This window comes from Calliphora vicina, chromosome 5 (assembly GCF_958450345.1).
Source record: "Calliphora vicina chromosome 5, idCalVici1.1, whole genome shotgun sequence".
NCBI lineage: Eukaryota > Metazoa > Arthropoda > Insecta > Diptera > Calliphoridae > Calliphora > Calliphora vicina.
In genome coordinates, this window is record NC_088784.1 from 111,783,187 (window position 1) to 111,797,998 (window position 14,812).

A 14,812-nucleotide genomic window follows, 5' to 3' on the forward strand; every position below is an offset into this window, starting at 1 on the left:
TAATCACATAGAATCACCTGAACATACATCAAACCGACTATGATGTAGCATCGGTCACCTTTCAGTGTAGTACCGATAAATAAATTTTGACATTAATTCATCAATGATCAGAATTTCATCATTAAAAAGTTTAAATTAATCTGCTGATATCTTTAATAAAGTATTTATTTCCATATTTAATGCCTTAAAGAAATATAAATTTGTTTGTTGTTTTTTATTTGTCAACTTAATCATTTTAGTGTCAACTTAATCATCTCAAATGTAATGTGAACGGCTTTGATTAACTTAATCAAAATTTGGCTTAAACGCGTTTAAAAGTCCAAGTGTGAACATAGCATTACATTTCCACAATAATCACACAGTGTTTTTAAAGCTGCTGCACAGTTAATGTTGTCATACTTATAAACAATGTTAATAACAGCGTGTTATCGATATCTTTTATTATTGTTGGAAATGTTGATAAACATGATGAATGTTGCAACCAGCTGTTACAAATCCTTGAATACAAATTGATAATGCAATTTCATAACAATATTTTTTGGATAAATTCTTTTACTTTGGACAAATCGCAGTAGATGTTTGGATTTATTTTGTTTGCTCATTATTTGCTAAAAAATAGTGTGTAGATGTTTGCATTAGATCGAATCACTTTATTCGAAATTTGTATTACCAGCAACCTCTGTGAGTTCTCCTAACTTCTCTGATATAGTCCAGATCATTGTTTTAAAGGTGCTGCACCGAATCTTCATCCAAACCACTTCTGCAGTAGTAATACAGCTTCCCGTTAGTATAAAAGTCTGATCCTATTAATAGCCAAAAGAGTCTAGGTTCTTACCCTTGCCTAATAGTCTCTGAAGAGCATTCTGAATATTTTACAAATTGCAATTGTAGACTACCGAGTCTTTAAGTGTCCATTCAATATCGCAACCAAAAGGATTTAATTGTAGCTCTTGGTGAAAATTGATACCCAATATCACAAATTTACATGTTTCTGTCTAATGTAAGCTGGCTTCTATGCTTGATATAAACATAATCTTAGAATCATTTAAGAATGACCGACATGGAATTAATAACAAAATATGATTATTTATCAATCATATTTTTAAATATTAACAGATCCAAAAAGAAAGATCCGAAAATGATAAAGTGAAGTTTATGATGATAAAGAAGTTTAAGAAATAACAAATTTTACTACTTACCAGTAAAATTTTTTTTGTTATTGTATAGCTCATCAAAGTAATCCGGGTATGTATTTAAGTCCTTTTGAAACTAGTGCTTAAAATTTTATTTTCTAAAAATGCTATGATGTAGAATATACTTCTACTCAAATATTTAAGAAGTGTTGGAGAATATAGTTTTTGTTGTGACAACAGTATTTACTGTTAATCGAATTGATTTTAGTTAGGGTGACAAAAATTCTGTTATTTAAATCGTAATTCTTTTATGTCACCGGATTTTTCTGCTAGCAAGTATCAAACAAATGTATGAATATAATCGTATCATTCGATTTTCAAGAAATCACAACGAATCTGTTTTATTTGTGCAGATATAATACTGTAACTTTAAGAGAAAACATATAAAGGAAATTCCCTGGAATTTCTCAAAAAAAACTCCCGGGAATTCCCAGGAAAGAACATTTATAATAAAATTGTCGAGATAAAAAAAATGTTATCAAACTTTCTGATATTCAGCTGCACCATTTAAGTAGCTAGTCATCCACTCAAACTTAACAAAAAATGTCCAACTGACTACACTCTGGTCTATTATGGGACAGTGTAGTAAGTAATATTACCGATCTACAAATTTACATAAAGTCTCCAACTTGACAATTGACCTAAAGATAAAGACTGCAATCGATTACTAGTAAGTAAAATTACTACTTTCTGAAATGAAATATAAAAAAAGTTTAAACTAACTATACTTTTAATTACTTTTGGACCACAATTGACTCATCCCTAGTTTACCTGGGATTAGTTAGGTGACCAATTGAATTATCTTTACATTGCAAAGGACACGTATATTAATTATGTCTGTCAAATGATCCAAACATTTATAAAATGAAGTCAGCAACTAGATATTAGTGAAGAAAACTTTCTAATCTCATTACCACAACAACATTATTATTTATTCACAAAACCTGTTTCTGTTTCATTTAAAATCTATTTTAATCTACTGGGCAGACTTCCGCATAATACACCTCTACTGCTGCAGAAGAAACTAGATCGGACAAGTAATTCAAAGGTACTATATTCATATTTTTTTTGTTGTTTTGTAATTTGTGGAAACTCTTTTAATTTTACTTGTTATTTTATTGAAAAATTAAGCATTTAATAAAATCTAAACCACTAAGGTGGTCGGGCGATGCTTTCGTATTTTATGAAAAATCATAGATTTATAAAAAAAAACTGCTTGGAATAAAAAAACATTGTGATGAAATGAAAAATGACAATAAGAATTCAAAAACAAAAAATCTGCTTTACTTTTTTTATACTTTGCTCTATAATAATAATCGAAAATAATGATAATGATAATAATATTAATAAAATAAGTAAATTTAAAACTAAATTGGTTTTGGAATTTCTATTGAATGCGTTCCTTTGAACTTTAAAGAGAAAAACGTATTGGTCTTCTTCGGCAATATGAACACTATATTTGTTGACAAATAAATAACATTTTACACTATTAACTACTTGGTATTTCATTTGATTTCAAGTCCAAATTCTGCTACAATTCAACTGATTACAGCTGATTGTTTTCTATACAAAGACTTTAGAGTGGAGCAGCTGTCAAACTCTATATAAAAATCTTCCTAAGACGCAGTGCGAATTCTTCTAAAATAAAAATTAATTTTACATTTAAATTGATTGTCTGTCGTTAATGCATAAGCGAACTTTTAAGATTTGGGCAATGAAATACAAACGAATGCATTCTTTCTTTTGAACGAGTTCATCTTAACCCAATAAATAAAAAAATTTTAATTTTTAAATGCTCAAAACCAAAAACAAAATAAATAAAAGGTAAACAATTAAAACGCACATAGTTATGCTATCCTAATACAAAACAAAACAAAAACAATACTATACGAACAAATCAACAAGTAAAACTAAAATACAACAAACATACTAATTTATTTATTTATTTATAATTATATATTTATATACTATACAACACATAACTATTTTATAGTATAGAAGCTGTTTTATATGTGAAGAAAAAAAAACAAAACAATATTAGGACAATTATAAAAAAATACAATAATAATTAAAATAAATAATTAAATTTAAAGAAGTAGTATGTATATTTGTGACAACATACACAAGAACACATATGCATTCACATAATAAAATGTATTTTGTTTTGGAATTTAAAACTTTGCTTTACGCTCTGTATATGAGCAAATTCGAACCACTGTCATAAAACCCTCTAGAAATCCAAAATTTCGAATCAAATAAATCAAAAAACCTTAACCATTTTTTTTAGCACAAATTTATTTTATTTACTCTTACAAATGTTTTGTAAGAAGATCTAATAGCATCAAATAAAATAAAATTAAATATTTGTTTTGAATCATACTAAACCAAATACTTTTTCGATATAAATAATAGACGTCTTTTTCGTCTAAAAATTGCTTTTTTCATTCCCGGGAAATAAAAAAAAAATCTGTTCATTCTCATGAATTGTTTAATACTAAATTAAACAAAACACAAAATTAACCCAAAAATATCATTAAAACATTTTAAAGGTTCGACAAAGTTAAATCTTCGTTTGCAAATCAGAATGTATATAAACAAATTTATACCAATATTATTGTTTAGGAACATTTTAAATGACAGAATTTTTATATTTTTACTGAACATTTTTAATTGGGGTGATGCGGACTACCGAATAAAAAATTTAATCATTGTTCTTGTATTAAAAATGCTTTTAAAATACATATGTAGATAATGATATATTATATTTATGTATCATTTAAATAAATGATTACATTAAAAAAAAAACATTTTATAAATTGTCAAGTCATGGAAATAACAATAAAAATATTAAAGCTTTTTATTTTGCTTGGTAAAATAGTCATTCAATTTTGTTTGTCGAGAACTGATACAAACTTTGCAAAAAAGTTTGTATGAAATCCGGATTATAAAGTTATAAAGATGCAATCAATCCCGATTATAGAGTACACAATGTAATGAAAACTGATATCCGGATTACAGAATAATCCGGATTAACGAGGTCCGTATTATCAAGGCTTTACTGTACTGTGATTTTTAGAACAAATTCCAGAAATTTTACGGAAAATATTATAGTAAATATTGAATTTCAGAGTTCATAATTCTTTGCAATATGATGACATTTTGTTTAGTGAATAAAAAATAAAAGAAATTGATTTTGACAGTGAACAGTGTGCCAAGTATGCCGGTTTGATTCAGCTAACAACTACAATAGATACTCTTTTATTTTAGAAATATTTTTATCTCTACTATTTGTAATCAATACTTGAGCGTATGAGTAATATTATTGACATGTAAATAATTTAACTCATGTTAATGTTGGCATGAAAAATTCCGAGAAATACACAACTTAAAATATGAAATTTTTTAAGTGGTAACAGAAACACTATTCTCTAAAGGATAACTTCGAAATAATAAAGACTTTCCCCCATTTTTTCAATCTCTGGTTATGTTTTTTTTGTAATGATATACATACATACTTTGAATTAATATAATTTTTTATGAGAACTGTTTGAATATCGTCACGATAAAAAATAACCAGAGATTGAGAAAATGGGGGTTTGTGTTTTATCGATTTGATCGTGGTGCTAAAAACTTAAATTCTCAAAGTTTTCAAATTTATCAGGATTTAGTTTTTTTCACATACTCTAACTCTAGAGCTAACCTTAATATTATTTTGTTTCAGCTTTAAAGCAAAAACTAAATTAATGAACGTTAGCCGTAAAAAACAGTATTTTTAACAAATTTTTCTATTAAATGACAGCAAGAGTTGTCCCTAAAGGATTGCTTTAAAAAAAACTTTATTTACTCAATTTTTTTATACAACATTTTAAATACATTTTGTAGTATAAATAAATATATTTAAAAATAATTATCATTACTAAGAGTGAGCGTATTTTTTTAAAATGTTTATAAGGCATTTGCTAGGAAAACTTTAAGGATATTGTGACAGTGGTATCGAAAGAATAAAATTTTCATTTTATTTTGATCATACTCAATCATCAAATTACAAATGATAAATAAAAAAAAATCTGTTATAGAGTAGTAAATGTTAATAAATATTTATACAAATGGAAATGAATTGTTTACTAAGTAAAAACCAATTTATCAAATAATAATAATAAATATCAGACTATTGACAATAAACGATATTGATTCTAAAAAAGCTGAATTATTTATAAAACAACACAAAATGCACTTGTTAAAAAATAGCACAAACATTTTATTTTTTTCATACTCGTATTAACAACAAATTGTGAAAGAAAGAAATCTTTTAATGACAATAGTGTTATAATTTTCAGACAAATTATTATTGATAAAAAAATTTTATAATGAAACTGTATGCTTATAACAAAAACAAAATAGTAATAATTAAAATAAAATAAAAAAAAACATATATGTAATTATATACACATTAGACAAAAGAAAATACTTAAAGCAGTCATACCAATATATGGAGAAAAATAGAACAAATATCAATAAAACAATAGAGATTAAATGTTAAAAAAAATATGTAATAAATAATAAAAGCAAAAAGGCTAATCAATTAGTTTGGTTATTTGTTTTTCCCTTAAAGGTAAGTAATGTATTATTGTAAAATTGTTTATGCTGCTACAACAACAACAACAACCGAAATAATCCAAATAACCGTTACCCCTTTACCGTTTTGAATCAGTAGCCAACTTTGTTAGCAGCAGAAAGGCAATTTCAGTTGACCCAAGATAATTTAACTAATTGTTGTCACACCAACTGAAATTTTTCAACCACAACAGAAAAATACATTTGATCAGCAATAAATTAGTTTATCACTATTTTCTCTGAGTAACAAATACATACAAATTTTTTTTTTTAAAACAGGAAAATTATCATTTTTGAGATAATAATAAATTAATAATGGTTTAAATTTGTTTATATACATTCTGATTTGAAACAGTTCTTTTCCTAAACGAATAATGTATTTTTTACAGATTTAACGTAGTAGGAACCTCTTAAATCTTTTAATAAAAATTGTATTTTTACGGAATATTTGAAAAGTGTTACTGGTTTTTGTCATAATTTAGTTTTAAAAAAATTCCCGGGATTGAAATAGTTTTTTAATATTTCGCGGGAATGAAAAATGTCGGGTTTCTAATTTATTATTTTCTCATTTGATAAATAATATTATTATACCCTTCACCTCCGTGATAAGTTTGTCATTCCGTTTGTTATTTCGACGATATAATTTTCCGACCCTATAAAGTATATTCTGGATCCTTATAGATAGCGGAGTCGATTAAGCCATGTCCATCTGTCTGTCTGTTGATATCAATATCTTCGGGATCCAAATCTTCAATAATTCTGTCAGACATGCTTCCGAGAAGTTTCCTATTTAAAATCAGCAAAATCGGTCCACAAATGGCTGAGATATGAGGAAAAAACCAGGACAACCTAGATTTTTGACCTATATCAGGATTACTAAACATTAATATAGACAATAAATAAAATAAATAAATATGGATATCTAATGATAGATATTTCAAAGACCTTTGCAACGACGTATATAATACCATAGTAAGTTGGACCTAGAATGGGTCAAATGGGAAAAAATATTTTTAACCCGAATTTTTTTTAACCAAAAACAAAATTTTTTTTTAAATTTAAAAAAATTAAAACAAAAGAATTTCAGATAGCAATCGAAAAAAAAAATCCAAAAAATTAAAAAAAACTGGAAAAAAATTGGGTTTTCCAAAAAATATTTAAAATTTGTATTTTGAAGTATAATTTGGTGAAGGGTATATAAGATTCGGCACAGCCGAATATAGCTCTCTTACTTGTTTTTTTATTATTATTATTTTTTTTTTTTTATTATTATTTATTTTCAACAACCTAGCCTATTGGCCATAATCGGTTATAAATTTCTACTTAGTTGTTAGTTTATTAGTTGTGAAATTCAAAAAATGTTTGAACAATGGCTGGAACTACCGGCTTGTCATAGTTCTAGTCGGAAAATATCCAAATTTGCAACCTTTGCTAAAGAAAAATTAAGAAACGAATTCGTTTCGGAGAACATGATTGCTTGTTTATTTACATGCTACGGTTTATTTATAAATTTTCTCCACTCTCACAATTAATTCAAAATTATTTTCAATTTTTTTTTTGTTTAGAAAAATGTATTTATTTTTACAACTATTACAACTACGTTTAAATTCTTAATAACAATTTACCATACTTTAAATATAAAACCCCACATATTTAATTTCTTTATATAAAATAAACTAAAAACATGATATGAAATAATGGCAGGAATCACTTATTATAGTTTTGGACTGTTGATTTCAAGAGACCAATTACAGCTTTTTGATCGGGAGCCTGTATAATTGCAGTACCGGAAACAATCATATTAGCGCCAGCCTATAAATGAAATGTGAATAGACAAAATATTAAAGCATACAAAATATAAAAATGTAGAAAATAGTATATTTTACCTTAGCACAGCAATCAATAGTTTTTGGACCTACACCGCCATCAACTTCAATATCCAAATTGGGATAGTTTTGACGTAGCCATTCAACTTTTGGCATCATATCGGCCATAAATGATTGACCACCAAATCCTGGTTCAACTGTCATCACTAGAGCAACGTCAGCCAAATCGAGATAATTTTGCAGTACTTCCACCCCAGTACCAGGTTTAATTGCTAAGCCAACTTTCATGCCTGACTCTTTAATTTTTCGGCAAATTTCCGTAATATTATCAACAACAGGTTCAACATGGAAAGTATATAAGTTAACACCAGCATCCGCCATTGGTTCAATCCACTGTTGTGGTTTTGAAACCATCATATGTGTCTCGAAAAAGGCTTCTTTAACTTTACTACGCAAGCACTTTACAACAGAGTGTCCAAAGGTTAGATTCGGCACAAAATGACCATCCATCACATCTAAATGTAAGTAATCTGCTCCATTTTCCAACAACTTTTGAGATTCCGCAGCTAAATCAGCAAGATCAGCGTTCAATATTGATGGACCAATTTTAGCTTGTACAGGCATTTTAATAAACAATCTCCCAATGAGGTCTGAAATTTTTTTCCACTAGTGTGCAGCAACAAAAAGTGTTTATCAATGAATTGAAAAAATCTAGTAAATAAAACACGTGTGGTAACAGCCTTGCCACACATAACATATTTTTACTCCCAATTTTTTTTATTATTAAATATTTGGAGAATGCCTATATTCGATATCAAAATAGTAATCTTATTTTAAATATTATTAAACATTAATTTATATATTTCAAAACTCTGGCAAATTGCAATAATCTAAAATGTTGAATCAAAAGTTTCAGATATTTTTCTTATCTCGCTCGGCAAACCACAACCATTGAACAGTGGTTTTGAGAACTATCATTTGTTTCAAATCAGTAATAATGTTTGCAGAAACTACTGGTCCCATTGGAACTAAGTGGCAACGCTGGGCGGTAATACAAAAAAAAGGTTGCCAAGTTTGTTGAAATGTTATTGGTAAAACGAACGGGAAATGTATGATTTTGTTAATAACAATTAGATGTGTAGTATTGAAAATAAATTTAACATGAAGAAAGTTTTCCGGAAAAATATATTTCTATTGAAATTTTCAATTCTGGCCCTTTTAAATAATATCAAAATATTGGAACAAATCAAGATCCCAGTAACAGTTTATATATATTTTTTTTCATTTAATTTTTTCTATATCGATGGCTTAACACGAGTTAGGGCCTTTTTATATTAAGCCATCGATATGTATTCGAAAAAATTATTATGCGAAGCCTCTTGTTGATATACCTCAGAGGTAAAACTAACTTCGACCGGACTATATTGATAATCCTTATTGAAAAAAATGTTCACATGAATAGAATTTTCATAAAAAAAATTCACACCTTTCTGTCAGTCGCTGTCGACACAAAGTCACGTAAAAAAATGGTATATGTGCCGATATCGATAACAATTGGTAACTATTGACATAATTGTATAGTTACCCATTGTTATCGATATCGGTGAAACTTATACTTCTTGCTGTCGACAACGACTAACAGAATAGGGGTAATTATGTCTAACGTAATCGGAAAAAGGTTTTTATGATAATGATGATTTTACACCTAAATTAACTTAATTAATATTTTTATTTGTTCGTATATACATAAATGCAAAACACATTTCAATGTAATATTATGGTTTTAAATAAATTTTCCAATTTTCGTAGTCCGTATCTATAATTCTTCTTTTTTATTATAGGTTCCGGGATATTCCTTATTTTCTATTGTCACACCTTTGCATCGCTCTTGTTGTATTAAGAAATCTTTAGCATCCCATGCTTGAGAACCATCTTTGAACATGAAAATCGCACGATCGTCATCAACCATATAACGCTCGGCTTGTATGTGGTTATTCCATAGACTAGTCTGCCATAGCTTGGTAATAGTTTCAGCTTCTTCTCGAGTAGGTTTTCCATCAACGGACACGAAAGTCATAAGTGTTCGCCCCTTTTTGGAGACTTTAAGCAACTCTTCAGGATTAGCTGAATTCAATTTTGAGAGATCTATCTGAGGTTGAGGGCGCAAATGCTCTGGTAACTCATCAGGTTCTAATGGATCTTCATCCTCCTATTGAAAGCAATTTTGAGATTTATTTGATAATACATATGTTAATTTGTTACTGCTTTTACCTCCCATTGATCTAACAACCTTTCCAAATCGGCATCATTAAAGTCTCTTATATCTTTTTTGGCCCACTCGGGTTTGGTATCATCCTTATATTTCTTTGCTGTTGTTACTGACAAAATCGCTATGAGAAAAAAGTAAATGTAATTCATTTTACTATAAAAAGAATCGAAAATATTTCTCGAAAATCCGCAGCAATATTAATTAATTTATTTCAACTGTAAACAAAAACACACGTCACGAAAAGATGCAACAAAGAAAATGTCAAAAAATAAATTGCCAGTGTAGGCAATTACAGAGATGGGAAATTTACCACTTAATTCATTTAAATAAAAAGTACCTTTTTAACATTTTCGAAAGTACTAAATTGTTATGTGTTTATGTTATGTTATGTTTATATTATGTGTTTAAAAAACGCGATGGCAACCCTGCCTGAGTAGACGTATTTATTTGACAGCTGGTCTTTTTAATTTTTTCTAAATAAATTTTTATTGAGCTTTTTGCATTAATAATTTTTAAATTACTCTTGGTTTAACTATATTAATGTTTAACTACTGTAATAAATAAAAATTTAAACAATTAATAATTTATCCCGCCGTTAAAACATCTTATAAGTTGCTGCTGCTGTTGTTGTTGATTTGCATTTGTTTTTTTTGCTGATCATTTGTGTACAACAAAGATACATACCCATATATTGCATACAGAACATAGTTTTGCTGCCATTTTATAAACTTGAATATCTTTTATTTTTGTTGCAACAAGATGCCTTCCACCAAAACTTGTAAGTGTGGTACTTGTAATCTAGTCATTGGAAAAACTCATACTAGTGTGTTATGCAAGTCCTGCAATTTATGGTTCCATGCCCAGTGCGCTAAGATTAATGATGATACACTAAGAACGTTGAAGGAAATAAAATCTATTGTTTTCCTTTGTGACAAATGCTGTTCCTATTCGACATCTGGCTTGCAAGATATGGAAAAAAGACTTCATGATGAAATTGTTAGCATTGATAAGAAAATTGATGACTATATGCAACGCAAACAAGATGATGTTGATAACATTAAACGTGCTTTTACTGAAACTTTTCATGAGTTGAAATCGGAGATGTCATCATATCGCAAGGAATTGCAAGCTGATATTATTAATTGCAGTAAGCTTATAAAACAAGTTGATGCTTCCACATGTTCCAAAATTATGGTTCTTGAAGATGAGAACAATGTACTACATAAACGTTTGAATCGTGCTGATATTGTTGTAATTGGTTTGCCTAGTGGTCTGGATGATTTAATTAGCGTAACTATAAAAATTTGTTCAAATTACGAAATTACTATTTCCCGTAGTGATATTAATCACGTTTGCTATATGCACAACCGTAAAGCTATATTAGTAAAATTTAATAGCGTACATTTACGGGATAATTTAATGAAGCAATACTTTAAAACTCGTTTGCTGAAGGTGTGTGATGTTGTGGGCGGCGATATTAATAATCGTGTATATCTCAACGATCATTTTTCTCCTGCTGCTTCAAAACTTAACCAAATTTGCCGTAGTTTGCTTCAGCGTAAAATTATAACTAAATTCAAAATTCTTAACACAGATAAAGTTAAGGCTAAATTAACTCTTTCTGATGGAGATGTGGTAACCTATAATACTGAAGAATGTGCTGGATTGCTGAATCCTGAGGGGGCTGAATGAAAATTGTCTTCTTTTTATATTTTTATTTTACATATGTATGTATATATCAAAGCATATTTTATGTATTTTCTATTGGCAATGTAGCAACCACTTAATGATTTTTTTTTCTCTCTCCTTTTGATATATGATTTATACATACATATGTATTATATATTTACTTACTTTTTATTATTCAGTATTATATATTTTTTTTTAATTTGATCTCATATTTACTTAAGACTGGCTGTTAGTTAGTTAATGTTAATACATTTGTAAAATGTTTAATATATTAGATAGTTATTATCTTTATTTTTCTTATTCTATTCGTTTTCCCCACGTAATGTTTTTCAATTACTTTGATGTTTTCTGATAATAACATTGGTCCGTTGATTAATAGCAGTACTCAAATTAAGAATATTTTGCTACCTTATATGAATGATTTCAAAGTAGCGCATTTAAATTGTCAAAGCATTAGACCTTCAGCTAACTCTTCTAAGTTTGATGAATTCAAATTTCTTTTAAATGGATCTCTATTGGATGTTTTTGCTATTTCTGAAACATGGCTTAAACCCCACATTTCCTACCGCTCTGTCCATGTCCAGGGCTATACATTTTGTCGTAATGATCGTCATGGTTCGAGGGGCGGCGGTGTTGGTATTTTTATTTCGAACCACATAAAATTTAGAATTGTATTTAAATCGTCTGTAGTTGGGTCTTGTGAGTCATTATTTTTGGAAATTTACTTCGGTAGCTTGAAGATTCTATTTGGTGTTGTTTATCTGCCTTATGGAGATATAGATACTTTTGAGTCTGAGCATTTTCAACTTCTCTCTATGTATTCCAATATAATTATTGTCGGTGATTTTAACTACAACCTATTTGACAGCTTTAAGTCAACTACTTTTCGTTCCTTATGTACTAGTATGGGCTTGAGTATTATTCATAATTGTAAACCCACACACTTCGATGTTGCACACCATAGTACGTCTTTAATTGACTTTATGTTAATTAGTGATTCCTCTGCTTTGCTTTTTTCAGATCAATATCTATATCCTGCTTTGTCCCGTCACGCTGCAATTTTTGCATGTTTCAAGTTTAATATTATCCATGTAAATGAGTATATTGAATACCTGGATTATAAATGTACAGACTGGGATGGGATAATGAGCTTCTTGTCTGACTTTGACTCGTGCGATATTTATGGTTCTAGTGATGTCGACATAATATGCTCAAATATTGGCGCCTTATTACAATCTCTATTATGTTTTGTTCCTAAAGTTAGGAAAAGAATAAAATATAATGATGATTGTTGGATGAAGTCTAACAGAGTTGTATTAGCTAAATCTCTAAGGGATTTGGCTTTTTTAGCATATAAACGTAATAAGTCTTCTATAAACTGGAGAATATTTTGCAAACATCGCAACAGAGCGAAAAAAGCTATTCGTGTTGAGAAGAGGCGACACTTTTCTAAGTTATTTAACAGACTTGATTCTGCTGGCTTGTGGAGAGTTCTTAAGAATTATGGCTGTGTTGGCAGTGATGTTCCTAATTGTACTTTTGATGCTGATATGATTAACAATTATTTTGTAAACTCTTTAGGAGGGGATGGGAGTCTAAATGTTGATTTTGGTCATCTTCAATTCTCTGAATTTGGTGCTTCCTTTAGATGTGTTGATGAATATGAAGTGTTAGTGGCTTTAAATAAGGTACATTCCAATTCTATTGGTACTGATGGCGTTTCTATTCAATTTATTAAAATGATATTTCCATATGTGTCTGCTCTATTCCTTCATTTGTTTAATTCTATTTTGACCACATCTAAGTTTCCTGTTGGTTGGAAGACTGCTCGTGTTGTTCCGATACCTAAGTCTAAAGTTATTAATGGACCTGACGATCTTAGGCCAATTTCTGTCCTTCCTGCTCTTTCTAAGGTAATGGAACATCTTTTAAAGGACCAAATTTTGGAATTTACATCTAAAAAAATTTACCACTCACAATATGCTTTTCGTCGAGGTTATAATACCACTTCACTTCTTCTTGATCTTACAGATTCTATTAGGAAAGACATTAATGATAATAAATTTAGTATTCTTGTTTCATTGGACCTATCGAAGGCATTTAACTCCATTAATTATCGAAGAATGATTGATAAACTTCGGGTTGAATTTGGTTTTTCTGCGTCGGCCTGTAAACTTATTCTATCCTATCTTAATGAACGATCGCAGTTTGTTAACCTTAATGGTGTCGAGTCTGGTACATTACATCTTCACTCTGGTGTTCCTCAAGGCTCTGTTTTGGGACCTGTGTTGTTTAATATCTATGTCAATGATTTACCGAGTATAATTAATAGTTCTGTATGTAAAACATTTATATATGCAGACGATGTGGCCTTACTATTTAGTTGCAATAGAGATTTTGCTGATGTTCTACGTAGTAATATTGACTATTCCCTTCGGCTTATCTTTGACTGGACTACATACAATTTCTTAACTATTAACGCTTTAAAAACAAAAGCGATTATTTTTAGTCCTTTCGATAGATTTAATGTTAATCTGGATATTTTTATTGGTGGTGTGCGGATTGAATTTGTTGAACAAATAAAATTTTTGGGAATTATGTTGGATAGAAAACTGAATTTTGCTGCTCATATCGGTATTACTGTTTCCAGGGTATTGCAGACTTTACGTAAAATATTTTCTACTAATGTATATTACCCTCAACATATTAGATATAAGTTGGCATATTCCCTTTTAATGTCTCAAGTCACATATGGACTTGAGGTTGTATCAGGTACTAATTCTACTGATCTATATAAAATAAATCGTATTGTTAATACCATTGTTCGTTTTGTATACAATGTAGGTCGAAGGGATCATATATCCATTTATGTTAAACAATTTTTAAAATGCACTTTCTCTGATTTTGTTATACTTCGGTGCATGATTGCTTTTCATAAGATAATTAGAACTGGAAGTCCATTACCGTTGTTTAATAAATTTACTTTTAGTAGATCGACTAGAAGTCCCCAAATTTTGGTGCCTAGAATTAATAATTCTTTCTATGAGAAATCATTTATAATTCGAATTGCTCGTTGTTGGAACTACTTACCAATTGAGCTGCGTATTTTCTCACATTCCAATAATGTTTTCCGAATTAAACTTTTGAATTTTTTTGCAAACTATGGAGCTGTTTAAATGTATATTTATGTACAAGCTTAATTTTTAATTTAAGTTATTTTT

At 28.9% G+C, this 14,812-nt stretch overlaps 2 protein-coding genes across 2 annotated transcripts; both read right to left on the reverse strand.

Moving 5' to 3' along the window:
- Positions 1 to 7,346: 7,346 nt before the first annotated feature.
- Rpe (Ribulose-5-phosphate-3-epimerase) lies at positions 7,347 to 8,347 on the reverse strand. Its single transcript, XM_065511220.1, has 2 exons — positions 7,694 to 8,347; positions 7,347 to 7,619 (listed from the first exon to the last, which is right to left on the reverse strand). The coding sequence occupies exons 1-2, from the start codon at positions 8,255 to 8,257 to the stop codon at positions 7,515 to 7,517; spliced, it is 669 nt and encodes a 222-aa protein (XP_065367292.1). The 5' UTR covers positions 8,258 to 8,347; the 3' UTR covers positions 7,347 to 7,514.
- A 996-nt stretch (positions 8,348 to 9,343) lies between these two features.
- On the reverse strand, positions 9,344 to 10,108 carry boca (LDLR chaperone boca). Its single transcript, XM_065511477.1, has 2 exons — positions 9,905 to 10,108; positions 9,344 to 9,842 (listed from the first exon to the last, which is right to left on the reverse strand). Exons 1-2 carry the CDS (start codon positions 10,049 to 10,051, stop codon positions 9,450 to 9,452), a joined length of 540 nt encoding a protein of 179 aa, XP_065367549.1. The 5' UTR covers positions 10,052 to 10,108; the 3' UTR covers positions 9,344 to 9,449.
- Between the last annotated feature and the right edge of the window lie 4,704 nt (positions 10,109 to 14,812).

What these genes read in the sequence shown, in the direction of transcription:
- Rpe (XM_065511220.1), bottom strand. Translation starts at nt 8,257, where the DNA reads ATGCCTGTACAAGCTAAAATTGGTCCATCAATATTGAACGCTGATCTT. An exon ending in CTATTGATTGCTGTGCTAAG is followed by an intron (nt 7,620 to 7,693) that starts GTAAAATATACT and finishes TTTCATTTATAG; the next exon opens with GCTGGCGCTAATATGATTGT.
- boca (XM_065511477.1), bottom strand. Translation starts at nt 10,051, where the DNA reads ATGAATTACATTTACTTTTTTCTCATAGCGATTTTGTCAGTAACAACA. An exon ending in GGTTGTTAGATCAATGGGAG is followed by an intron (nt 9,843 to 9,904) that starts GTAAAAGCAGTA and finishes TGCTTTCAATAG; the next exon opens with GAGGATGAAGATCCATTAGA.